The 26369-nt window shown below is 42.1% G+C and overlaps 1 protein-coding gene across 5 annotated transcripts in view; it reads left to right on the top strand.

Moving 5' to 3' along the window:
- Positions 1 to 26369, top strand: part of SMARCA2 (SWI/SNF related, matrix associated, actin dependent regulator of chromatin, subfamily a, member 2) — a 119946-nt gene that overhangs the window by 6073 nt on the left and 87504 nt on the right. For 3 of the 5 annotated variants that reach the window (XM_064140524.1, XM_064140525.1, XM_064140526.1), the window contains exons 2-4: positions 178 to 337; positions 3631 to 3891; positions 12272 to 12395. In XM_064140524.1, coding sequence (XP_063996594.1) covers positions 3667 to 3891; positions 12272 to 12395 — 349 coding nt within the window. In that variant the 5' untranslated portion in view covers positions 178 to 337; positions 3631 to 3666. Of the gene's footprint in view, positions 1 to 177; positions 338 to 3023; positions 3099 to 3630; positions 3892 to 12271; positions 12396 to 26369 lie in introns of those variants that run through there. The other 2 variants (XM_064140528.1, XM_064140527.1) reach the window with 2 other exon arrangements.

The following is a 26369-nucleotide window of genomic DNA, read 5'->3' on the forward strand; positions in this document are numbered from 1 at the left end:
ATGTAGATACTCACTCTGCAAAATCATTTATGCTAGAAATAGTTAAACAGTGATCCTAAGTCTCTCTTTTCATCTTCAATCTTGCGTTTCTGCCTCTTGTATTTACATCTGGCTAAAGTTACCTTGACAGTGATTTCTTTTTTTCTCTCTCTGTCTCAACACTGGTGTCTCCAACAGAAGTGAAGAAATGCTCTCAGACCACAGTCTAAGAATTGTGTGATTCAGCGCATCTAATTCAAACTCCAGTAGTATCATTTGGGGCTGTTCACAAAATGCATTTGATGATACTGATGTAAATAAGCGTAAGAAGTCATAAAGGACTGCAATTCAAGAAGAGGTAGGTTGTACTTGAAGTCTTGTGAATAACACTACTCTCATGAGAGTTTTAATGAAATTTTAAGATAGGTCACTTGAGAAGCAGTTAGTATGTAATACGTTTCAGAATTAAGGCCAGCAGCCTTGTTTCGGACAATGAGATGGAAATCTGTTTTTGTTTTTTTCTTGTAATTATTTATTACCCCCACCCCTCCCCTTTGGTTTATTATTCTGACAGGCACAATTCATTGAAAAGCAGTCCGAACAAGTTGGTCTGTGGCTAGGGACTAGAATTCACCCAAACTAATGCCAGCGTTACCTAGACAGAGCCTGGACACTGTGGTACCTGTTGTCTATTTGTAAATTTTTGCTTTCACTTTAATGAGATTTTTATATGAACTCAGAGGAATTTAGTTACCCAGTTGTTACTGATTTTTAGTATGAGCAGCTGCCTGAGTTCTGCAGGGTTTTTATGCAATCTCAGACTTAGTAAATATGAACTAAGCTATTTTTGAAACTTGTTAAATTGCTTTTTAACAATTCTGCCGGATTTGGCAGGGCCATGTGTAATGTGGGCTATTTTTAAAATTGTTGTGGACTACCATTGCTGAAGAAAATTGTTTTGCTTTTATCTTTGAAAAAGATTTGTGACTTGCTTTCAGGTAGTAGTTTCCAACACTCTGTTTACCTAATCCACATCTTAAAAATAGTGTAAGTATATTCCTCAACATATAAAAATCTCTGGATGTAAATCTGTTTTAAAAAGTCATAACTACATACGATTGGATTAGTGTATCTACTCATAAAGATAATGAAGGGACTTCATGTGTTTTAAGGGGTAGTTACTATCTGGTAGTTACTGTTTTTCAACGATTAGGCACTTGCTAACCCATTAAAAAGTTTTCCAGACTTGCATACACAGATTTAGTGTGTAAGTATATGACTATGTTGGAACTAGTGGACTTGAGATTGTTAATTGTTATGAGAACTACAAGTTGAATTTGAAAATAGAAGTGAATTATTAATTAGGGGAGGGTTTGATACTCGTTTTAATGCATAGATGTATGTAGAAGTCTTCTGCAAAATACATTATTTGGAGATGTATACTGATGGTAGTTTAGTAATTGATCACAGTGATGATGTTGCGAGGTTCTGCCTTCTTAAATAGGCTTGAATTTGGCTAAAAACGTGCAGAGAGTGTCACTCTTGTGTTTTGTGATGCAGTGATCGACTTGTATAGGAACTCTGTTTTGTGGAAACAGTTGTTGTCCTTTGTATAGCCAAACTGTAGCTGTCTTGTAGGAAGCTATGTCATGGTTCACGCAGTTGCGAATATTTGATAACTTGATTCCTTCTGTGGTGGTGTCATGGGGTTGCAGGGGACTAATTAGTGTTTTGTTTTGAACAGAGAAGTTTCATAGGCATCTCCCTGTTTAACCTTGCCAGGAAATAGAATCCCAAGGTAGCTTATTTCAGGAGGGGATATTTTATTTTAAGTGAGCTAAGCATTGTTTTAATTAGTTGCCTTTAATGAGAAGAAAGTAGTAGCTATTAATACGTAACAAAAGCAGATTTATAATCACAATCTATTAAATTGGTTTTGATCCCAGCAGAATTACTAGGTAATCTGGGATGTATAAGTGAAACTGGTCTTGATGCAGTGTTTTATCTTCTGTGTGAGTTCTAGTAACTTAAGACTCTTGGTTGTAAAAGAAGAACAGTTCTGTAAGCTTTGAATTCCCTTGATTGTTAGCAGTAAGCACTAATCCACTTATTTGAAACCTTGTGAGGGTACTTTGTTTCTCTTGTGTCTGTTTCTTCGTTTGCCTGCAAGCCAAGGTGTTTGCAGCATTACAGTGCGACTCTATAAACAGTGTCGTAACAGTGTTATACCACTTACTGGTCTTGGAAAATAACTTCTGCTGACAATGGATAAGGATAAGTCCATAAGTGGAAGGTGGAACACTCCTGTGATAAATTCTATAGTGAGAGAGGCTGAGACAGGCACTTGTGTTAGGCCTTATAATACACTGTTACATTGTAATTATCTTGTACCAAATTAGAATGCATTTTAATAAGACTCATTTTTATTGGACTGGTTTTATTACTGTGGGACAACTAATCATGTGTGGGTAACCTCACTATAAATCTACACCTAAATTAAGTAAGTGGGACAGACTAAGCTCATCTAATGGTCAGCTACTGCTGATAATGGTGATCCCACTTCTTTGTGCTCGCACTGGAACTCATCTGTCATTTCAGAAAGTTTGTTCAGTAATGTAACTTATTAGATGGTTTGGAGGGTTTGTTTTAATATAGTGTTACTTTTCAATTGTGTTAACTAATCAAATAATGAGATTACTGTGTGATTGAACATACAGTAATAATCCTTTTGGGAGTGGGGAATACCAAGAAACGTGACTGATCTGTTGGAAGGAACTGGCCATAGTTTTGTAAAAATATGGCAGCTACATCACTGTGTTACAATACTTTGACATTAGTAAACAAAAAGTTACCAATAGTAGACACTGATAAAAGTTCTTGGAAAACTGAAGAAGGATAAAAATTCTCAGAAAAATGAGGAATGTTCCAAGCCTGCACCCTGCATCAATTTGGTTTTTGTAAGAACATGAAAATAAAAATGTGGTAATGGCTTTTCAGCCTGTAAAAGCTTGTCATTTGTTCTCAGGGCACTTACTGTTTTATAAGCCACTTGAGCTGCGCTCTTCTAGTTTGTGACATCGACAGAACTGCTGAAGTGAATTAGAACTCTTCAGGCCAAAGTAATTGTCTTTTCTGTTTTCTGTTTCGTTTGGTATTATCATTGCATCTGGGGATAACCAGAGTAGTCTGCACTGATAACTAAAACCCCCACAAAACTCAGAAAGCAGTCTTAATAATCCTTTAAATGTTTATTTTCTTGCCTTATCATATTATGAAGTCACATCTGTTTAGGGAGAGATTTTCAAAACGTGTATTACAGGGGTTCCCAGCTGTCTTCAGTGCCTTTAGTAGTACTGTGCTTGACCCCATGTGATACATCTGATGATAGCAAGTACTCATTTCTTTGTTCTATGAGTAACATACAAACATCCATAAATTGACAGAGCTATAAGGATCCTTATCATTCTAGTAGGCTTTTAGAAGGATAGTCAAACTAATTTGCAACATTAAGGATCATTTTGACATTTTCTGCTGATATCAGGTTGCCTTGTGTGTGTGTGTAAGATGATTGCCAGTAGGTTGCATTGCCTTTTTTTCAATGCCCTTAATGTCACATAGAAATCCTGCTTTTTGTTTTGTTTTTGTTATTAGAGGTATTCTGCTAATTGAAAAGGAGACAGAAAATAGATGTCCACTCCTACAGACCCTGGCGCCATGCCTCATCCTGGTCCGTCCCCTGGACCAGGACCTTCACCTGGACCGATTCTAGGACCTAGCCCAGGACCAGGACCATCTCCTGGCTCAGTTCACAGCATGATGGGGCCAAGTCCTGGGCCGCCCAGTGTCCCACATCCAATGCCGACAATGGGACCTACTGATTATCCACAGGAAGGCATGCATCAAATGCATAAGGTAATAGTTTATTACAAGTGAACCTTTTCTTCTTAGAGTTATCTCCACTGCTTAAAAAACTTACACCAGATTTAGACCGCGTAACTACTGTTGCATGTCATATATCACCTGCAAAACTGGAGGTACATTCCTATGTCTGTCTTTAGTAACAAAGATGATGCATATAGCAGATTAAACAGTTTCCTTGTTCTTAGTAGACAGCTTTGAACTATACTTCACAAATGAAGATTTGCAAACTACCAGCTGTATACTTTAAATAAAACAGATGTTAGTAGGGGAAAAAAGTAATTATTTTACAGTGTTAAAGTCTTATCATAGACCATTCTAACCATGTGGGGTTTTTTTGGTTGTCTGGTTGTTTCTTTTTCTTCTTCTTTCTTGTCTGCTTGGGCATATCTTGTGTTTGCATGCATTTAATTTGTTTAATTACTATTTTTAACTCTTTGAGGGTTTATGCTTGCAAAGTTGTTTGCTCTTCCATGTAAACTCAGAAAACCAGGTGTTTCATAATTTTACAAAGGCTCCATCTTACTAAGGATTTTAAAAATACATAGTGTGGAATGTATATGAATAATTGGACCTCAGTGGTTGTTGTCATACAGTTGTGTATTTAGATGTCCTATTATGTCTTTTGCTTTGATGAAGTAGTTGCTTCTGTGAAGTTTCATTGTGAGATCAATCTCTGTGTATTGTTGTTTTTACATGGTTGTGTACCGAAGATTTAGAGTTTAGATCACTTCAATTTAGCAGATGTTCTGTTTTCATCTTACAGAGACAAAACTTTTAAAAATATTTTGGTAACTCTTATTCTTCTACTTGGAATTAATTAAAAAATCACAGTAAAACTTTAAACATGTTTTACTTTTCCTCATCAGTTGGCTATTTCTTCATGTTGCCATTTTCACATACAGATTATTTTCATTTGTCAAAACAGTTAAACCAGTGTCCAACCAGGGACATGAAACTACATGCAGAACTTTAAAATTTCTGATAGCACAGACAGCTGAAGCACAGGAGGACATGGTCCAGCTGTTCATTTATGCTGGACTGTTGTCATTTCTGAGTATTCCATTTCATTCATTAACCAAAACTTCTGCATTTAAATTCTGAGGCATGTAATTTAGCTGTTAGCCAGATTGGACATTTGCAATTGACATTTCCTTGTTTGTGCAGTCAGTTACAGCCTAAGGTTCCCTGCTTTGGTAAAAGTTTCAAATTTTGTAGACCACCAGAGTTTTTACATATGTAAGTTCTCTTGTTTCTGTTTTCAAGAGACTCTGGAGAAGAAGAGGGCACCAACAGGGAATTTCCATTGGATTGGTTGAATTCTCCATATGTTGCATTTTTAACTGCTGTATTCTGTTTCACCATATATGTTTGTTATGTACTTAATGTTGTGTTAGCATTAGAAGCATATCAACAGATTGTTATCTCACAGGGTTCTTTCAGAGGCTCTAGAAGCATTTCAGAAATTCTGCAAGCAAGAGCAGAAAATCTTCCACTGAGATGGCACTGAAATGTTTTTAAAAATGCACTGTGAATGTAAGGAGAATAGATAGGTAATTCAAAGATGATCAGTCAGTCTAATTATAGTAAAATTAGTTTCCCTTTTTCTGTATCTTGATTCTGATAACAGAACAAACACTGTCATTTCACAAGTCTATTTCAGTATCAGCAGCCTTGCTCTCTAGCTTGCCACTTCACAAGTTCCACCATTCCTTCTTGCGTGTGTAACTGTGCTAGAGAATGAGTATATTGAACCAATCTGGGTGAAGAGGAAGGTCTTGGTTAGTTTTTCAGTTTAGATCCAGTTTCTGGGCTGTATTTTATGCACCCCCAGCTATAGTGTGTTGTGACAACTGAAGGAAGTGCCTGTTTAAGAAATGCTCTGGAAGGATGCCTCTAGACTATTTTATGCGTACTACTTGAGTGTTGTTCCATGTAATTAAAAAACTGGTCAGCCAGTATTAGGTAAAGTAGTTTTTGACTTTCAAGTCACGATGTAGGAGAACAACTATTTTTTTTCTCCTGATGAAGTGCAGTAAAATGAGAGATTACACATCTCATGTACATAGTGAGATGCAGCTCTTTTAAAAGTAATAAACCAAACGGTGAAGCATCTTCATTGTACATTAGATGTTTGATTAGCTTACGAAGAATAATTGATGCGTAAAAATAAAGTAACAGTAAACACTGATTAATACAAAGTTTTATAAATGTTGACCCCTAAAGTATATTTACTAGTTACAGTCTGTAATTTTCATATTAATTGCTTATCCATCTAGTAAGCAGAAGCCCACAGGAAAATTTAGTGTTTATGTGCTTAACACAGTTTTGACAGAAAAGATAAGTTAGTGACTTTTTTTGGCTTATTTCTTGCATAATCTTTAGACTGTTGATCACATCACAAGGGAAATACTTAAGAGTTCTGAATTTTATTGAAGTATATCTTGGATGCAAGACAGCTACACATAAGGAAAAAAGGTCAATCAGAGGGGAGTGCTAGGTGGACAAACTGTAACAGTTTCAGAGAGTCTCATGAGGTGAAAATACTTGGAAACTGGGAAGATAGTAAAGGAAAGCATTGTTACATGGCTATCCTGATCTTAGTTTTCCTCATCACCCACATAGTACCTCCCCCAGAAACACAACTTTTATCTGAATTAATTTGGCCTTGTGTGTGATCTTAGACACCAACTAGGCCACATAATCTTAACTGCTTAACTATTAGTTATGACAACAGTGTATCCCTTCTGTGGTTTTCATTTGTGGGATTGGAAGAGTACAGCAAGCTCCTGGTATGTTTTCTCTTCTAATAGTTTTAACTCTATGCATAATCACTTATTTTGTGAAATTGTGATTGATTGTACTGTAAATAATCACTGGCTGTGGAAAAGTTATTACAAAATCATTAGTTTTGCTAAATGGGAGGTGTGACAACAAAAGATATTTTCTGACAAAAATTATATTTTTTACTAAATATATTAGTTCTTCCCTTATATGTTTCATTAAAACAGAATACTAATGTTTCCTATTTCAAATATTGCTTGCTAGCAGATCTGTGAACATTAGATGTTCTGACAAAAAAAAATAATCTGTCATGGTCATAGAATCATAGACTGTTAGGGGTTGGAAAAGACCACTGGAGGAAATCAAGTCCAATCCTCCCATCAAAGCAAAATCACCTAGGGCAGGTGATATGGGAATGTATCCAAACAGATTGTGAAAGTCTCTAGAAAAACAGATTGTGAAAGCCTCTAGAAAAATAAACTCCTCAACCTCCCTGGGAAGCCTATTTTAGTACTCTGACACCCTAGCAGTAAATTCTTCTTCATGTTTAGGTGGAATTTCCCATATTCCAGTTTGTATATGTTGCTTCGTATATTATGACAGAAAAACATTGAAAAGAGACTAACACCTTCTTCTTGATATCCACCATTCATAGAATCACAGAATCAACCAGGTTGGAAGAGACCTCCAAGATCATCCAGTCCAACCTAGCGTCCAGCTCTATCCAGTCAACTAGACCATGGCACTAAGTGCCTCATCCAGTCTTTTCTTGAACACCTCCAGGGATGGTGACTCCACCATCTCCCTGGGCAGCCCATTCCAATGGCAAATCACTCTCTCTGTGAAGAACTTCCTCCTAACATCCAGCCTAGACCTCCCCTGGCACAACTTGAGACTGTGTCCCCTTGTTCTATTGCTGGTTGCCTGGGAGAAGAGGCCACCCCCCACCTGGCTACAGCCTCCCTTCAGGTAGCTGTAGACAGCCATGAGGTCCCCCCTGAGCCTCCTCTTCTCTAGGCTAAACAAGCTCAGCTCCCTCAGCCTCTCCTCATAGGGTTTGTGTTCCAGGCTCCTCACCAGCTTTGTTGCCCTTCTCTGGACACGTTCCAGCACCTCAACATCTCTCTTGAATTGAGGAGCCCAGAATTGGACACAGGACTCAAGGTGTGGCCTGACCAGTGCTGAGTACAGGGGCAGAATATCCTCCCTTGTCCTGCTGGCCACACTATTCCTGATGCAGGCCAGGATGCCATTGGCTCTCTTGGCCACCTGGGCACACTGCTGCCTCATCTTCAGCTTACTATCCACCAGTACCCCCAGGTCCCTTTCCTCCTGGCTGCTCTTCAGCCACTCAGTCCCCAGCCTGTAGCGCTGCTTGGGGTTGTTGTGGCTCAAGTGCAGAACCCTGCACTTGGCCTTGTTAAATCTCATCCCATTGGCCTCTGCCCACCCATCCATCCTGTCCAGGTCCCTCTGCAGGGCTCTTCTACCTTCCAACACATCAACACCTTCTCCTAGCTTGGCGTCATCTGCAAACTTACTGATGCAAGACTCAATCCCCTCATCCAGATCATCAGTAACAATATTGAAGAGGACTGGGCCCAGCATTGACTCCTGGGGAACACCACTAGTGACTGACTGCCAACTGAATGTGGCATCATTCACCACCACTCTCTGGGCTCTGCCATCCAGTCAGTTCTTGATCCAGCTCAGAGTGAATCTGTCCAAGCCATGAGCTGCCAGCTTGGTTAGGAGCTTGTTGTGGCAGACTGTGCCAAAGGCTTTGCTGCAGTCCAGGTAGACTAGAGAGGTGTCCTCTCAATTTTCTCTTTTCCAGACTAAGCAACCCCTTAGGTTGCTTAGCCTTCCATCCTAAGAGGGATGTTCCAGGCCCTTAATCATTCTCACAGCCTTCCTTTGGACACTTTCTAATATATCCCTGTTGCTCCTGGACCGCAGAGCACAATACTCCAGATGTGGTCTCACCATGGCAGAGTAGATGGGGAGGAGACCCACCCTTGATCTGCTGTCCACAGTCTTCTGAATGCATTGGCTTTCTTGGTCACAAGAGCACATTGCTGTCCCATGTATAACTTTGTTGTCCACCAGGACTCCAAGGTCCTTCTCTGTGGCACTGCTTTCAGTCAGGTGAACCCCTATCCTGTACTGATGCATGGGATTATTCTTGCCCAGGTGTAGGGCTCTATACTCGTCTTTGCTGAATTTCATTAGGTTGCTCTCTGTCTGTTTCTTCAGTCTATCCAGATCTCTCTGAATGGCAGCACAGCCTTCTGGTGTGCCAACCAACCTTCTCAGTTTTTTATCATCAGCAACTTTGTTGAGGGTATACTGTATGCCTTCATCCAGGTTTTTGATGAAAATGTTGAGTAAGAGTGGATCCAGTGCTGAGCTCTGGGAAACACTGCTAGCTGCAGGTCTCCAACTGGACTCTATTCATCACAACCTTCTGAGCTCTCTTGTCCAGCGTTTTCATGATCCATGGTAACTTTTTTTAGCAGGCATGTTCCTACATGACTTTTGCTGTACATGTTTATATTAGTAAAAAAGAAAAAAAATCAGTAGAAGACTCATATAAAATGGTATTTTAGTGATTTATAAAGTACAACAGAATTGCTTGCCAAATCCCTACTTTAAGGATTATCAGTCAGTTGAGTTGTCCATCACTGATGCATTCAGTTAACACTGCTGTTGGTCTGTGTATTTTTGCTTGGTATGGAGCATTTTTTATTGGTCTATACCAATTTTTGATCATCTAGAAGAAATCTAGTTTGACAGTTGATCTTAGTCTCTGATTTCAAGGCCAGTGTGGTTTGTCCTTTTCTAAGGAAGGGGAAGGATGCAAAAGGAGACACCATAATTGATTTACCTGAAAATAGGTCAAATTGGCACAATTCAGTCTATGAGAAGACCTTAGTAACGAAATTCATAGTACAAGTATGGGCAAGATGTTCCTTATGCATTAAGCATCTAAAATCTGTAAATGTCAAGTCTGTAGATGAGGGCTTGCATGCAGTTGAAGCTTATCTCTCATTAGGTATTCTGGGAGCACTGTTGGTATGTCTGATCTGTGCTATGGTAGTTGTTACTTATGGGACCAATGAAAATAAGAGTTAAGGTTGTCTGAACTTCCTTTTCTCTTCTGTCCTATTAAAAGAATAAAAAGAAGAAAAGTACTCCAATAATGTGACAGTGCTTTATTTGTAGTATAGGTTGCACTTCTCATGCCAGTGATATCATTGTTGAAAATACCTTCAAGAATTTATGTGGGAGGGAGGAAATAACAGAAATTGCATTCTGTGTAAGATCCTTTCCGTGATTTTTAGCCTGTTACATAGATTTCAGGTGGCCACCTAACTATATAACTACATAGTAATTTGAAACAAAGTTAAGGAAAATAACTGATTTCAAGTTCTCGTAGTCCTTTAATGAGTGCTCTACCCTGTTTTATAATGAGTGCTCTACCCTGTTTTGTAGAGTTTTTCCATAGATAGTAGAAGTGCTTTTAAGTGATAAGTGTTCTTGGAAATACAATAACTCTTTCAATAAATTAACAGTACTGTTGTTGCTAAAACTTAATTTTGTCTTCAAAGAAGTTTATGCCATCATTATCTTTTGTAGCTTTACTAGTAGAAAACTTAGTAGTGAGTTCTACCTCTCCTGATCTGTTTATAATGAATTTCACTTTCATGATTTTAACAATGTAATTTATGCAGACATCCAGAAGCAAACCCTTTTCTTGACATATTTAGGGTCTCTTCCATTAGACTTAAAGCATTTCAGTATGCCCCAGGGTTGTTTGTTTTGGTTTTGGTTTGATTTTTTTGGGGGGTTACATTATGTTTTTTTGTTTGTGGGTTTTTGTTTGTTTGTTTGTTTTTGTTTGCTTTTTCTTCTATACTTATTTTAGAAAAAAATGTTATTTTGATCAGTTCTTTCCATAGAGCATTCATTCAGCTGATGTTTTCTTGTTTTGTCATGTGTTTACCTTTATATTCTTTTTGATTTTTAAATAAAATTCTCATTTTGAAATGCCACACATTCATCTTCCTTTTTACTGCTGCTTTTTGTTAATACCCACTTCCTTCCCCACGTGTTATATGCTGATACTTTTGATGCCGTGGGTGTACATGCTGTGTCCCATTTTGATCGCGTCAGAGCTGTCTGCATTCACAGAGGTTTCATGGCTGCCACCATGCAATGGCACTGCAGTCACACCACAGAGGTGTATGTCTGTTCTGGAAGTCGGATATGATTTCCTGCAGTTTCCTCCTCCTCCTCTTGATGACCCTGAAATTTTAGTCCTTGACATATAACCATTATGAAGTAAGAATGGATCTGGCTTTACAGGTGTTTGAGTTTCTGCAGTATTCAGCTTCTGTGAGCAGAAAGTAAACTAAGCAGCGTTCTCTTCTGCATTGTTGATCTTTTAAGTAGGAGCAAAGGGAAAGGGAAGGGGTCTTCACATACAGCAAATTGCTCTAAAAGAACAGTGAATTTTGACTTGTGACAGTGACTTTTTTTTTTTGTTTGTGACTTGGTATAGCTTCTTACACTCTGTTAACTGCCTGTATTTTCCACTCTCTTAAAAATAGTTCTCTATAAATAGTTGTGCATTTAGATAAAACAGTCTACAATGTCTCCATTTTTGCAAGAACAGTATTTATGCTGCATGCATTCCTGTGTCACAGAGCAGGGCAGAGCTGTCTATTTCTGTACATGAGTAACTGATACCAGGCCGTTTCTTGCCAATACAAAGCCTTGCAGGGCTCCACGTTAGAAGTTAATGAGCATAATCTCTTCTGTAGTTACGGACCTGATGATACTTTTGCTATCAAGTAAAACTTTATTTTTCTTAAGACATCTTCATTCTGATGCTACTTTCCCCCTGTTTCTACATTCAGAGTCCTTCAGTTTCTGTTGGGAGCCTTTTCCAGTGCCCTGCATGCCTTCAGCATGTTTTTCTGACCCAGGCTGTCTTCTCTTCATTCTCTGAAGAAGGCACTTGGTCCTGTTTTGCATTTCAAGTACCCTGGGAACTGCGTTTTTTGACGAGTGAATGAGGTGACAGGAACTCTAGGGAGCACAAGTATTTAAGTAGAACTATGCCTTTCCTTCCTTGACTGCTTATCCCTCTTTTTGCCTTTAAAGATTAGGTTACCTTCTGCACTGTCAACTTTGTTTTTGAAGAGAAACAGTGTTTGGACATTCCAGTAGAGCAGTGACTGAAAGGGCAAAGTTTGGTCTAAAAATAACTAGCTAAGCCACAGGCTGCACTTTCGTAAGTTGGTGTGTGTTACAGTACTTTGTAATACGAGATCAGTACTGTTTGTGTGTTTGTATTTGACAGTTTGCCTCCCTGGCATTGCCAAACAGTTTATACAGAAGGAAAAAAAAAAAAAAAAGGAAACAGGGAACAAGCAGTGTAATGGTGCTTTGTGCTTTCTCGAATGTCTCATTCAAGAAGTAAAGGTTTGGTTTATCTGTTTGTTTAGCTATTGAGCTAGTCTTTTGGATTTTTGTAGTGGATTTATATACTATTTCTATATAAACACTTCTTTTGTTTTTGCAGTCTATTGATGGCTTGCACGAAAAAGGAATGGTTGAAGACGTTCATTGTGGCTCCATGAAGAATATGCGACCTCCTCACCCTGGAATGGGCCCACCTCAGAGTCCAATGGACCAGCATAGCCAAGGTTTATACATACTATGCATGCTGTATGGTTTTGGGGCTCTTCTGTTCCACAAAGAGTCAGTATTTTCATGTTAACAGATTTCCAGGTACTTCTTTTCAGCTTTGTTTGGAAAGGCTGGAAGGATATTAGAGTGGGGTTCATCTGCTTGGCTTCTGGAGTGTCTGTCAGTCATGTATTGGAGAACAGCTAAGGTTCAAGTCTGTGGCTGGGTGAAGTATTTATGTTAAATCTATTAGAGATTTCAGTTCACATCTAAAAAAATTCCACATAGTTGTTTCCTCTCTTATGTGGCTGTTGTAAATGTATTTGAATATGATCTGTTTTAGTCCTGTGGTGATAAGAGAGAACCTAATCAAACTAGAAGACACCTTTAATATCTAATGTTTAGTCAAGGGCTGATCAAAGTTTTTTCCAAAGTTGTTTTTTTTAATGCCAGAATGCTTTTTTTGTGTCCTTTAATTTGCAGCATAAGAGGAGGTAGATTCTGCAAACAGCTTATTGTGATGGAGATTTAACTGGGTAACATGCAAGTATTAAGTAGTTTGTCAGATAAGGCTTTGCTTACTGCATAATTAATTATAATAACACCTGAAGAATCCCGGCTGAAAGTAGGCTCCTGGTTCTACAGAGACTGTAAAAATTTACTGAGGGGCAGTCCCCAGTTAGTGTATTAACATAGAATAAGAGAAGTACTGGGAAGAGAAAACAGGTATGGATCAGCAAAATGACTCAGGCTCCAAGAGCAAAATTTTACCTCACCACGTTTAGAGACACTCCTTTGCTTGTAATGCTGTTCATTTTCAGTCTGAAAATGAGGATGTGTCTATTTCATACATCGTGTGGTCAAACTACAAAAGCATAAGTTACAAATACTTCAAATGGAAGCAACACTAGTCAGTTTCTCCTTTCCTTTACTGGCTGACATCAGACTTAAAGGTTGTGTTGCTTTACAAGAAGATGGTTGTATTAGTAGCAGCTGTGGCAGGCTAAAGACTGCAGAACCTTGCTGTCTTTCTGGTGTATGCTGGCAGTTGTTGACAGGCAAACAGAATACCAGAGTCATAATATTAGCAGACTTTTAAGATAAATGGTTAACTGCTGCTCTACCCTAGGATTTTAAATACTGTGCTTGATGTTGAGGAATATTTTGGCTTTCTATGCCACTGTGTCTCTTTTTATTCTTCTTACACAATGTACAAAAAATTATGGTGGCACTTGAGGCTATTCTGATACCTGTGGGGGGAAATCCCCATCTACTAATGTTGCACTTCCTTATGATTACTGTACATATCCAATATAGAAAACTAGGTTTCTTAATACCCTTTCTACCTATTGGATACTTTCACAGTATCACAGTATCACCAAGGTTGGAAGAGACCTCACAGATCATCAAGTCCAACCCTTTACCACACAGCTCAAGGCTAGACCATGGCACCAAGTGCCACGTCCAACCTTGCCTTGAACTGCCTCAGGGACAGCGACTCCACTTACCAGATTACAGTCACAGAATCACAGAACTTTAGAGGTTAGAAGGGACCTTCAGAGATCGTTGAGTCCAAACTCCCTGCCAAGGCAGGATCCCCTAGGGTAGTTCGCTCAGGAACACATCCAGGCAAGTTTTGAAAGTGTCCAGAGAAGGAGACTCCACAACCTCTCTGGGCAGCCTGTTCAGTGCTCTGTTGTCCTTACTGTAAAGAAGTTTCTCCTCATGTTGAGATGAAGCATTCTGTGTTCCAGTTTGTAGCCACTGCTTCTTGACCTGTTGCTGCTGACCACTGAAAAGAAATTGGCCCCATCCACTTGAAATCCACCCCTCAGATATTTGTATACATGGATCAGATCCTCTGTCGTCTCTTCTCTAGACTAAACAGCCTCGGGCCTCTCAGTCTCTCTTCATAGGGGAGATGCTTAAGTCCCCCAGTTGTCCTCATGGCTCTCCAATGGACTCTCTCCAGCAGATTCCTGTCTCTCTTGAACTGGGGAGCCCAAAACTGGACACAGTATTCCAGATGTCATCTTCACCAGGTGATTTAGTTGGGGCAATTAACGAGGCAGGAATTATAAAACATGTAGTTATTTTTATTTCTGGAAAGCCCTGTCCACAACTATATACAAATTAGTTAAAATTGGGTTCTAATTAAGGACTGGAAAAGAGCCAGTGTTGCTCCAGTCTTCAAAAAAGGCAAGAAAGAGGTGCCATGGAATCATAGACCAGTCAGCCTCACCTCCATCCCTGGAAAAATGATGGAGTGGCTCCTTCTGCAGGACAGCTCAAGGCACTTGGAAGAGAAGAAGGTTCTCAGGAGTAGTCAGCATGGATTTACCGAGGGGAAATCATGCTTGACTAACCTGATGGCATTCTATGATGACATTAACTGAATGGGTGGATTCAGGGAGACCAGTGGCTGTAGTCTACCTTGACCTTAGCAAGACCTTTGACACCATCTCCCATAATATTCTAGTGAGCAAGCTCAGAAAGTGTGGGATGGAAGAGCAGACAGTGAGGTGGATTAGGAACTGGTTACAAGATAGAGTTCAAAGAGTGGTGATATATGGTGCCAGGTCCAGCTGGACAACTGTAACCAGTGGAGTCCCCCAGGGATCCATGCTGGGTCCAGTCCTGTTCAGCATCTTCATCAATGATATTGATGAGGGCACAGAGTGTCTGCTCAGCAAGTCTGCTGATGACACCAGACTGGGAGGCTTGGCTGATACAGGTGAAGGCTGTACAGCCATCCAGCGAGACCTGGACAGACTGGAGAGCTGGGTACAGAGGAACCAGATGAAGCTGAACAAGGACAAGTGCAGAGTCCTGCACCTGGGGAGGAATAATAAACTCCACCAGTGCAGGTTGGGAGGTGATCTGCTGGAGAGCAGCCCAGTGGAGAGGGACCTGGGAGTCCTGGTGGATTACAAGTTAATCATGGCCCAGCAATGTGCCCATGTGGCCATGAAGGCCAATGAGGTCTTGAGGTGTATTAAGAAGAGTGTGTTCAGCAGATCAAGGGAAGTTCTCCTCCCCCTCTGTTCATTCTTCTCCCCCTCTATTCTGCCCTGGTGAGACCTTATCTTGAGTACTGCATTTGGTTTTGGGTTGCCCAGTTTTAAGAGGGGCAGGGATCTGCTGGAGAGGGTCCAATGGAAAGATAAAAGAATGATTAGAGGGCTGGAGCACTGCCTTATGAGGAGAGACCGAGTGACCTGGGGCTTTCTGGTCTGGAGAAGAGAAGACTGAGAGGGGATTTAATAAATATTTATAAACATCTGAGTGCTGGTCTGGAGGGGGCAGGCAGACTCTTCTCACTTGCTCCCTGTGACAGGACAAGGGGCAGTGCGTGTAAGTCGCAGCATAAAATGTTTCACTTCAACACAAGGGGGAACTTCATTACTGTAAGGGTCACAGAGCACTGGAACAGGCTCCCCAGAGACATTGTGTAGTCTCCTTCTCTGGAGACTTTCAAGGTCTGTCTGGATGCATTCCTCTGTGATCTGTGCTAGATTGTGTGGTCCTGCTCTGGCAGGGGGGTTAGACTCGATGATCTCCTTGGTTCCCTTCCAACTGCTAATGTCTTGTGATCCTGAATTCGGTTGGAAAAATCTTTACAAGGATGCTTATGGGCAATTCATTCATTTAACAGAATCAGAAAATTGGAAGGGCTTAGCCAAAAAATGGCTTTGCCCCGCTTACAAATAAAAGGCAGCCCAGCCCAGAGCCCTAGGGAATGTCTCTGCTACTCACGGTGGTGGAGTAGGAATTTCAAGATAGTCCCTGGCTCTTTTGTGGCACTGTTGGAACTGCTCAGCTGTTGAGAGGCTTCTAGATCTTCCCAGGATGCTGGAAAAGAGGCAGACAATCTCTGAGCTGATCCTGGTTCCTCTTCGCATGGAGGTTTGCAGAGGAGCAGGCAGGATCTCTTGCAGTTGTGCAGAGAGCACCATGTCGGTGGCACTTTGTGGCACATAGTGAGGCACTTAAATGCCTTTTCCTGGGAAACTTGAAGAACTTAAGTTTTCAGATAGTTTGAGTCCAAAACATCAGGGCTAAGCTGGTCTGAAGCACGAGGCAGAGTAGAACACATTGTCCAAGAGCAGTGAGGCAGAAGCAGCCCAGTTGCTTGCAGCTTGGCTTAATTTATATTACTTGCCCGAGTGTAATGGCTCATTTGGCCACAGAGATTCATTAATCAAAATGGCATTTGCAAAACTGACCATATTAGGTGAAATCAGGGCTTGCTCACTCTTATTTGGGCAAGACACCAACAAGTAGATAAACACCTGTGGGTACCTATTTTATCACTCTGGGGAGGGACATAATGGCTCAAGCCTTTGTTTTCCTCCTGCAGTTTCTTCTCCCAGCAGCAGAAGGCTGGGGCAAGCCAGGACATGTTTTAGGCCTGCTGGCATTCCAGGACACCAGGGCAGAGTAGAGGCAGTCACCTCCCTAGACTCGCTGGACACACTTTTCCTGATGCACCCTGGGATGCTGTTGGCTCTCTTGGCCACAAGGGCACATTACTGGCCCATGCAGAACTTGCTGTCCACCAGGTGTCGTGGAGGGGTATTCTGCCTCCTACTCTGGGTTTGGCGGAGGGGAGAAATTAATTGGGGCGAGAGAATATTATATAAAAATGTATATTTATTAAACTCACTATTCTGAACTCTCACCACCCCCAACCACTGTGTATTAATATTAATATTTGTTCTACACGGTTATGAAAACATTCTAGGATAAAATATGTACATTGACTTACTAATTAACTAGCAAACATTCAGACTATAAACAGAGAGAGGAGTTTTTCCCGCGGCGAATACCGTTTGGGGTCTATATGCTATTTGCCCAGCAGAGCGGGCTGAAACTGTTTCTGCTCTATGGCAGAGGCAACAGATATTTACAGAGGTATTAAAGCATTTACTCACAATTCTTATTAATTATCAGTCACTCTCTGGGGCTATGTCACAGCCTGTTGCAAGTGTCCAAGCTTCAGGGGATCTCTGCCCGTGGACTTTGAGGCTGGAATCCTCCTGGCTTGAGGGAAAAGGATGAATTTTCCCAGTTTCTGGGGAAATGACTGGTCTCTGACCTAGTTCTCCTGGCTAGGGATGCAAACTCTGCCTTTGTGCTTCTGGCTTCTTCTGGATGCTCCATCCAGGGATTCTAGCAGGCAGGATCTCTGGGGCAGGAGGAGAATATTGTGCCGTCTCTAGCATGGTTCTCACGTGGCTAGCAGGCCACTCATGTGCAGACAGTTCAGAGTCTGCTTCCTGGTTATCTTAGTGGCAGTGGCAGTTACCAGGCAATGATAGGCAGGAGGCATACAAGATGTGCGGCTGCTGGGAGACTGTGCTCTGTAGGTAAAGGCAGGCAATGCAGAATCTGGTCCTGATAACACAGTGGTGTGCAGATATGCACAGCTGGCTTAGGAGACCATAAGCTCCACGTATGTATAGGCAGGCTGATGGCTGCAAGTGGGTCAGAGCATGAGTGTCTGAGCCTCTGAGCATCTGAGCTATGCAATGAAGTCCAAGTGTGGGGGTCTGAGCACGGGTCTGAGCTGCAAGTGAGGCTCAGAGTGCGAGCAATGGCGTCCGAGCAGGGGTCTGAGCAATTTGTTTACCTGTGCACCCCTATTTATTGAATTTGGGCTGAGATTAATAGTCCCTTTGGCCATCAGAATGACCAGTCAGGTTGGCAGTCAGCCAAACCTTACCATAATAGGCAAATAGCACTTTCCTGGACTTTCCCCAAATACGGGGATCACATGGGCTTACACCAGGGAGACACAAGCTGGGTGTGTGGGGGCTTACACAACCTGTTTACAACCAGGGGTCCTGGCAGAAAAACATGTCCAGGCAAGGCAGGGCATAAGCAAGCCTATTTTCGAGCCTGCAGGCGTTCCACAACACCAGGACTTCAAGGTCTTTCTCCACAGAGCTGCTTTCCAACAGGGCATCCCCAAACCTGTGCTGGTGCCTGTTGTTATTCCTCCACAGATGGAGGACCTGCACTTGTCCTTACTGAACTTCATGAGGTTTGTTTTCACCCAGCTCTCCAGCCTGTCCAGATCTTGTTGGATGGCAGCACAGCCTGACAGGCTGTTGGCCACAACCCCCCCCCTAGTTTTGTATCATCAGCAAACTTGCTGAGGGTACACTCAGTGCCCTCATCCAGATCATTGATAAAGATACTGAACAAAACTGGACCCAGTACTGATCCCTGGGGAATGCCACTGGCTACAGGCCTCAACCTTGATTCTGTGACATTGATGACAACTCTGAGCTTCATTGTGGAGCCAGTTTCCAATCCACCTCACAGACTATGATGTCCATCTGTCTATGCCACGTCTCCTGAACTTATGTATGAGGAGACAGTATCAAAAGCCTGTAAGTCCTGTAAGACAGTTGTATTTCTAAATACCGTGTGGAAATAGCCAATATTGTAGAAGAGGCTGAACTTACTGTTTCTCCCCAGGAGTATGGGCATGTGTATGACTTCTCTGAAAATCCATGGCAAGATGCATGGTAAATAAAATCCTGACAAAACCTTTTTTTAGATGTGGTAGATTGTTAGAAAGCAGGGCTTACTGTAAGGTTCATTTTCTTGTAAATTCTTGAATGTCTGATAGTTCATCTTAATGTTGGAGGTGCATACAAGTTTTTGCAACACACATGTCAGAAATTGCACCATGACTTAAAGAATCATAGAATGGTTTGGGTTGGAAGGGACATCTAAAGGCCATCTAGTCCTGCAGTCAGCAAGGATGTCCTCAAATAGATCAGTTTGCTGAGAGCCTTACCGTGAGTACCTCCAGGGATGGGGCCTTAACCACATTCGTGGACAACCTGTTCCAGTGTTCCACCACCCGCATGGTAAAGAGTTTCCTGTTCCTAACATTCAGTGTGTATCTACTCTTACCTAGTTTGAAACCACTGCTCCTTGTCCTATCACTAGAGAGCTTTGTAGACAGTCTCTCTTCATCCTTCTTGTGAGCCCCTTTGAGGTACTAGAAGTCTGCTATTAGGTCTCCCCAGAGCTTTCTCTTCTCCAAGCTGAACAACTCCAGCTCCCTCAGCCTGTCTTTGTAGCACAGGTGCTGCAAGCCCCTGATCATTTTTGTGGCCCTCCTCTAGACCCACAACATCAGGTCCATATCCGTCTTGTGTTGAGGGGTCCAAACCTGGATGCAGTACTCGCGGTGAGGTCTTATCAGAGCAAAGGGGCAGAATCACCTATCTCCACCTGCTGGCCACACTTCATTTGATGCAGCCCAGGATACAGTTGGCTGCAGGGGCACACTGTCTGCTCATGTCCAGCTTCTCCTCCATCAGCACTCGTGGTCCTGTTCTGCAGGACTGCTTTCTATCACCTCATCCCCCAGCCTGTATTGATAGTGAAGATTAATAATGAAGATTGTAACTTCAAGGTCTCTTGGGTTTTTTTATGGCTTTTTATGCCTGTAGGCCTCAAATTGAAATAGATACATTTATGCACTGATCAATACTGGTTTTGGACATTCATTGGAAAGTAGCTGAAGAACTTCAAAGCCCCAAGGAATGGGTGATCATAAACTTCTGACGTTAATTTGAAAGCATAAGCCAAATGGCTATGTGCCAGTTAACTGTTGTTTAGTCTAGCAGTGATTCTAGGTAAGATCTAAGAATGCTTTCTGATATTTAATTCCAGATGAACTTGTCTGTGGTTCAGGCCACTAAGAAAAGTTTTATCAAAAAATCATAAAATCATAGAATCATAATATGGTTTGATTTGGAAGTGAACTTTGAAAGTCAGTAGTCCACACTTCCTGCAGTATAGTAGGGATGTCTTTAACTTGATCAAGTTGCTCAAAGCCCTGTCCAATCTATCTTGGAATGTTTTTAGGGATGGGGCATCTACCATCTCTCTGGGCAACCTGTTCAAATGTTTAACCGCCCTCAATGTTAAAAAAAAATCTTCCTTATATCTAGTCTGAATCTACCCTCTTTCAGTTTAAAACCCTTGTTTTGTTGCTACAGGCTGTACTAAAAAAAGTTTCTTTCCATATTCCACATAATCCCTCTGTAAGTACTGAAAAGCTGTAGTGAAGTTTCCACAAAGCCACTTCTTCAGGTTGAACACCAACAACATTTTCAGCTTGTTCTCGTAGGGGAGATGCTCCAGCCCTCTGCTCATGTGTGTGGCTGTTCTCTGGACCCAGTCATATGGATCCAAGTCTTTCCTCTGCTGAGGACCCCAGAGCTGCACCAGAACTTCAGATGTGGTCTCACCAGAGCAGAGGGGAAGAACCATCTTCTTTGGCCTGCAGGCTGTGCTTCTTTCAATATGGCCCAGAATACAATTGACTTTCTGGGTTGTGAGCAGATGTTGCTGTCTCTTGTCCACGTTTTCCTCCACCAGTGGAGGACCCCAAGTCCTTCTCCACAGGGCTGCTTTCATTCCCTTCGTCTTTCAGCCTGTGCTGATACCTGGGATTGCCCTGAGTCAGGTGCAGAACTTTTCACTTGACCTTATTAGATCTTACAGGGTTCATGTGGGCCCACTACTCAAGCTGGTCCAGGTCCCTCTGAATGACATAAAGTCAGCATTTTCAAAAATATTTACTTTTGGTGTAGATTTGATTTATCAGAATATAGATAGGTGTGGTACAGTACTTAGTACAGTATTTGTATAGTCCTCAGGAAAATGGATCCTGGATCATGTATAGTGTTTCTCTATACATCATTAAAGCCAGTAGTAATAATGATAAGTGCAACTCTATCTCCCTGATAGAGTTATAAAAGGTAGTTGGTTTGTTACTGTGTGACATTATGATTTAGGAGAAAGATAGTACTAAGGAAAGTCGATATAACCTATATTAAATATATCAAGCTATTTGAACAACAGATCATTGTAAACAGAAGATGACAATCACGAATTTTCTAGCCAGTCTGTTTTGGTTCAGTGCTGTTCAGGGAGTTTGTCAGTGATCTGAAAAAAAATGCAAAATCAGCATTGATGGAATTTGCCGATAGCACAGAGGTTTAGCAGTAAATACCAGGAAGTTGGTTACAAAGGCTGATCAGGATGCTCAGCAGAATGTGCTTGATTCTCCAGGATGGATTTTAGCACAGCTAACAGCACTAGTAGTTTGTTGTGTAGGTGGTATGAGATACCATACAGAGCAGAAGAGCTGGGAAGAGTTCTTGTGTATTGCCGTGTAGGGTGTTTGCAGCCATGAGAGTGGACGTGCTCCCTGATGACAGAAGGAGTGGCATAATAAAAGAGAAGTTGTATTGCCTTTTCTAATTGTAATGGTTTAGTTCAAGGTCTAAACTCCCTGCTTCCCCAGCAAAAAAATGAGGGGAAAAGTAACACACAAAACTCAGGATTGAGATAAGGATGAGTTCCATATAACATGAGATATCATAATCACAATGCATAATTACCTTAGCTAATAATCTAATTAATAATACAATGCATGAGTACCTTAGTTTGGCCCATTTGCAGAAGAAGCACAGTGAAGTACACAGGAAAAACAGCATGAAACAGGAAAGCAAAGCCAGTGCTACCGAACTCCCACCCATTCTGCTGCTGTGCCTGCGAAAAGGAGCCAGCACCCAAGAATCTGAAACTCAGAAGCAGCAACTGGAACAAGAAACCTCCCATGTTCCAATCTGAATTTCAAGCCATATAATACTTTGCTCCAATTAGCACTTGCATTTTTTGAATCTGGCATGACTGCAGCATGGTATGAATAACAGCAGCAGATTCAACACAGTCTATTACACTAATTAATTAACTGTATCATACTACATGTGTTCCATGCTAGCATCTACAGTTTAGAAAGATGTTGAGAAATGTTTAATGTAGCATCAAATGCTTGAAGCATCTGTTGTATGAAAAGAGGCTGAATTAACTGAAACTCTCTCAGCTGGAGACCCATGCTTCTGAGATGTAGCTGTTATGGCAGAGAGCGTTAAAAACTTTGCAAAAGTCCAGGTAGACAGCATCTTCTCTGCCCTCATCTACCAGCTGGTCATACAGTCATAGAAAGCTAGCAGAATGGTCAAGCATGATTACCTCTTCATGAGTCCATACTGACTGCTCCTGATGATGTTTTCCTCCACAGGCTTAGAGATGAGCTCCAGAATGAGCTGCTACATCACTTTTCCAGGGATGGAAGTGGAGCTGACCAGCCTATAGTTTTTGGGTCCTCCTTGCCTGTTTTGAAGGTTGGAGTGACACTTGCTTTTCTCCAGTCCTTAGGCCCCGCTCCACTTCTCTATGACCTTTCAAAAATGGACAGTGGCTTATCAGTAACCATAGTCAGGTTGTGGGTACATGCCATCAGTGCCCAGGGATTTGTGGGTGTCTGGCTTGTTTAGTGATCTCAAACTCAGTCCTCCTTGATTAAGGGAGAGTTTGCATTCCTACAGATTTTGTCTGTTACCTCCAGGGACTAAGATTCCTGTGGGCCAGTCTTACCAGTAAAGGCATTCAGTAATTTGTATTCTCTATCCTCTGTCACCAGGGCACCCACCTCATTCAACAGTGGGCCCACATTTTCCTTAGTATTCCTTTTCCTATTCATGTATTTGAAGTGTATACTTGAAGAAGCTCTTCCTTCTTTCACGTCCTTGGCCAGACGTAATTTGGAGAGGGCCTTAGCTTTTCTTGCTACATCCCTGCATACTTTGGCACTAGTCCTATGTTCCTACCAAGTGGCCCTTTTTCCACATACTATGAACTCCATTCTTCTGTGTGAAGCATCTTGCTGATCCATGCAAGTCTCTTGCAATACAACTTAATACCCTGCTGCTTCCTTGCGTGATAGTGAATCCCACCATCTCATGGCCACTGCAGCTAAGGCTGTCTCTGTGCTTCGCATTCCCAGACAGACCTTCTTTGTTTATTAGCACAAGGTTGCAGTGCACCTTGCTTCATAGAGTCCACCACTCCTGCACTGCAGGAACCTCCTGGGCTACTTGTGTCTTGATGTGTTGTCTTTCCAGCAAACATCACATCAGTGGTGGTTGAAGTTTCCCATGATAATCAGGGCAGCTACTTTAAACTGTCTGTAGAAGGCCTCAGTTTGTTCCTCTTCCTGATCATATGGCCTGTGGTAAACACTACAATGTCAACTATGTTAGCCCATCCCTTAATTCTTACTCATGAGATTTCACCATGTTCATCTTCTGCTCCAAGACAGAGATTAATACATTTCAGTCACTCTATCACATAAAGAGCAACTCCACCACTTCTGCTTGCTGGTCTGTTTTTCATAAGTAACCTGCCATCCATGAGTGTGTTCAGTCATGCAAGCCATCTCACCTTGTCTCTGTAACTGTAATGAGGTCTTGACGCTGAGACCACACCCACACCTCTAATTGACTCTGTTTATTCCCCATGCTGCATGTTTTGCTGTAGAGGCACTTCAGAGAGGAGTAGTCAAGTGAGAAGTTTTCTCTGGAGAGGTGCAAGGAGATCTGCCATAGTCATACCATGCCTTGAGGTAGTTTGCTTTCTGGCTCTTCTCTTGGAAGGCAACTAAGGAACATTTGCTGCTGTTCTGATTGGACTGGCTTGTTCCCCACAATGCTCATGGGAAGGCATGAACATTGCCATTTTGGATCAGAGCCTTTGGGGTCCTTCAGGTTAAAGCCAGCCTTTCCAAGTAACACAGCCTGCTGCCATAGATTCCCTTATGTCTTTGCATCAGATGCATTCCATCCCTGCCCACCAGGCTACAGTCATCAAAGAATGTCTTACTGTCTTGAAAATAAAAGTGCTTGTGACAGTATAGCCAGAAGTTGTCGTTCATTGTTAATCTATTTGTGGCTTTCTCCTTTCCTCTAACTGGTAAAAAAAAGGAAAAGGTAACTTGGCTACTGGTGTTTCTCACTTGCACTCTAGGGCTTTGTAGTCTTCCTTGGTTCTTCCCAGGTCCTGGCTCACAGCATCATTCATGCAAGAGTAACAGTGAGTTGCTATCAGTGCTCTTCGTGAGTTGTGGCACCTTCTTGTCAATGCCTTGGATTTGAGCTCCTGGGAGGCAGCAGACCTCTCCTGTTGGGGTAGCAGATGGGCACCTCAGAGCCCTGTAGAGGAGCGTCGCCCACTATGACCATACATCTTTTGACACAACTCCCTATGTGATGTTGATGAAGTTTCTCTATGTCGAGCTGACTCATGTTATTAAATGTGTTGAGGCTTCATATCTGGTGTTTGTGGTGATGTTAGAGGATGAAGGATGAAGCAGAGTCCTGCTTTTTTGGGTCACCAGCGTACAAGGTACCTCTTTCTCAGTGATGCCTGCTACAGGAATGTGGTTTTGAAACCATTCATCCATCTCCATCTCAGCTTCTCTCTTGCTGCATAGCCTTGTAACTGTTGCAGCTGAGCCACTTGGTGTAGCAGACCATCAACCTGTGCGCACCTTGTGCAGGGTGTTACTTTTACATTAGGAGGAGGGCCTGGGCTCTTGTTGCGACCTGCTGCCTCTGTAGAAGAATTCTTCCTGTCATCCACCTGTGTGGGTATGGCAGAGTTCTCAGGGATTTTCACTGTAGAAACACTGGGCCTAGCATTAAGACGAGTGCCCACCAATTCCGTAGAGAGAGCCTCAGAGACCTTCCCTGCGCTGTGCACCCGCAAACAGGGCTCAGGCTCTTGCTGCCCGCCGACTGCGGCGCACCTCCCTGTGCGCTCCCTAGGGGGCGCCAGCCGGCTGCCGCCAGCGTTCTGCTCGCCCTCAAGTGCCTCTGGCTTCAGAGCGCCTCTGACGACCTCGAGGGCAACAGCGTGCGGTTGCTGCCCGCAGCCTGGCAGTTGTTGCTGCCCCCAGCCTGGCAGTTGTTGCTGCCCCCAGCCTGGCAGTTGTTGCTGCCCCCAGCCTGGCAGTTGCTGCCGTCTTCGCTGCTCACAGGCTGCTTCCGGTTCCGCCGCGTTTAAATCACCCGCCGTCGGCCCTGGCAACGCTCCCAACGACGGCAGCCTGACGGACGGCAACTGCCGGCTCCTGTCAGCTCTTGACTCGGCTCTCAGCTCTCCCCCGGGTGCCCCTGCCTCCGGGAGCCCCCTGGTGGATCTTCTGCCTTAAAATAAGCATTAGACAAACAGTAAAACAGCAGTACATCTTAGTAACTGCAGATTTATATTCGGTGAATTCAGACTGTCTCAAATACCAGCATCTTCACTCGATCAAGATGATTAACCGCTGGCATAAGGATTACCCGAGTTATTCTGGTAGGCAATGTGTCACATTAAATTTTAAGTCAGCTCTAGATGCCTTTATCTGTTCCATAGTTCAAAGGGAGGAGATTGTGTAAGGGGTAAGAGTCTTTGACTTGTTTTAGCTAAGTTACATCGATTGTTGTAGCCATTTGCATTTCTCCAACAGTAATTACTGAAATAATATTTAGATTCTAGATTTGCATTTTTGTGCTTGGTGGGACCAGGGTTAATCTGTTAGCAGCTTGGACAGATCAATATTTTAATTGCAGTTGTACCACAGTAGGGTGGTTTTCAGAAGTCTGACATTAACTTGTGGGGAAAACTATTCTGAATTGGTATCTTTCTCCTCAGCAGTTAATGTATTTTGCTCTTGCTGCCAAACTGGATAAAGAGTAACATTCCTGATACTTTCTGGTGACTAAATGTGTTTTCATAAACTTAAGCACAATGATTTTTCTATTTAATATTCACATCTTTCTTTTAATACTAATAGGTTAAATTGAAGGTAAATCCATTTCTCCAGTTTCATATTTAGTTGTTTAAGTAATAATCTTACTACACTTAACTGAACTTGAATTGTCTTAGAAACTGTCTTCAGCCTTTGTGAATGAACAGTACTGTAAAACAGAGTAGAAGAGAATAGAATCAACTAGGTTGGAAGAGACCTTCAAGATCATCCAGTCCAACCTAGCACCCAGCCCTAGCCAGTCAACTAGACCATGGCACTAAGTGCCTCATCCAGTCTTTTCTTGAACACCCCCAGGGAT

This window comes from Pogoniulus pusillus, chromosome Z (assembly GCF_015220805.1).
Source record: "Pogoniulus pusillus isolate bPogPus1 chromosome Z, bPogPus1.pri, whole genome shotgun sequence".
In the NCBI taxonomy this organism is placed as follows: domain Eukaryota; kingdom Metazoa; phylum Chordata; class Aves; order Piciformes; family Lybiidae; genus Pogoniulus; species Pogoniulus pusillus.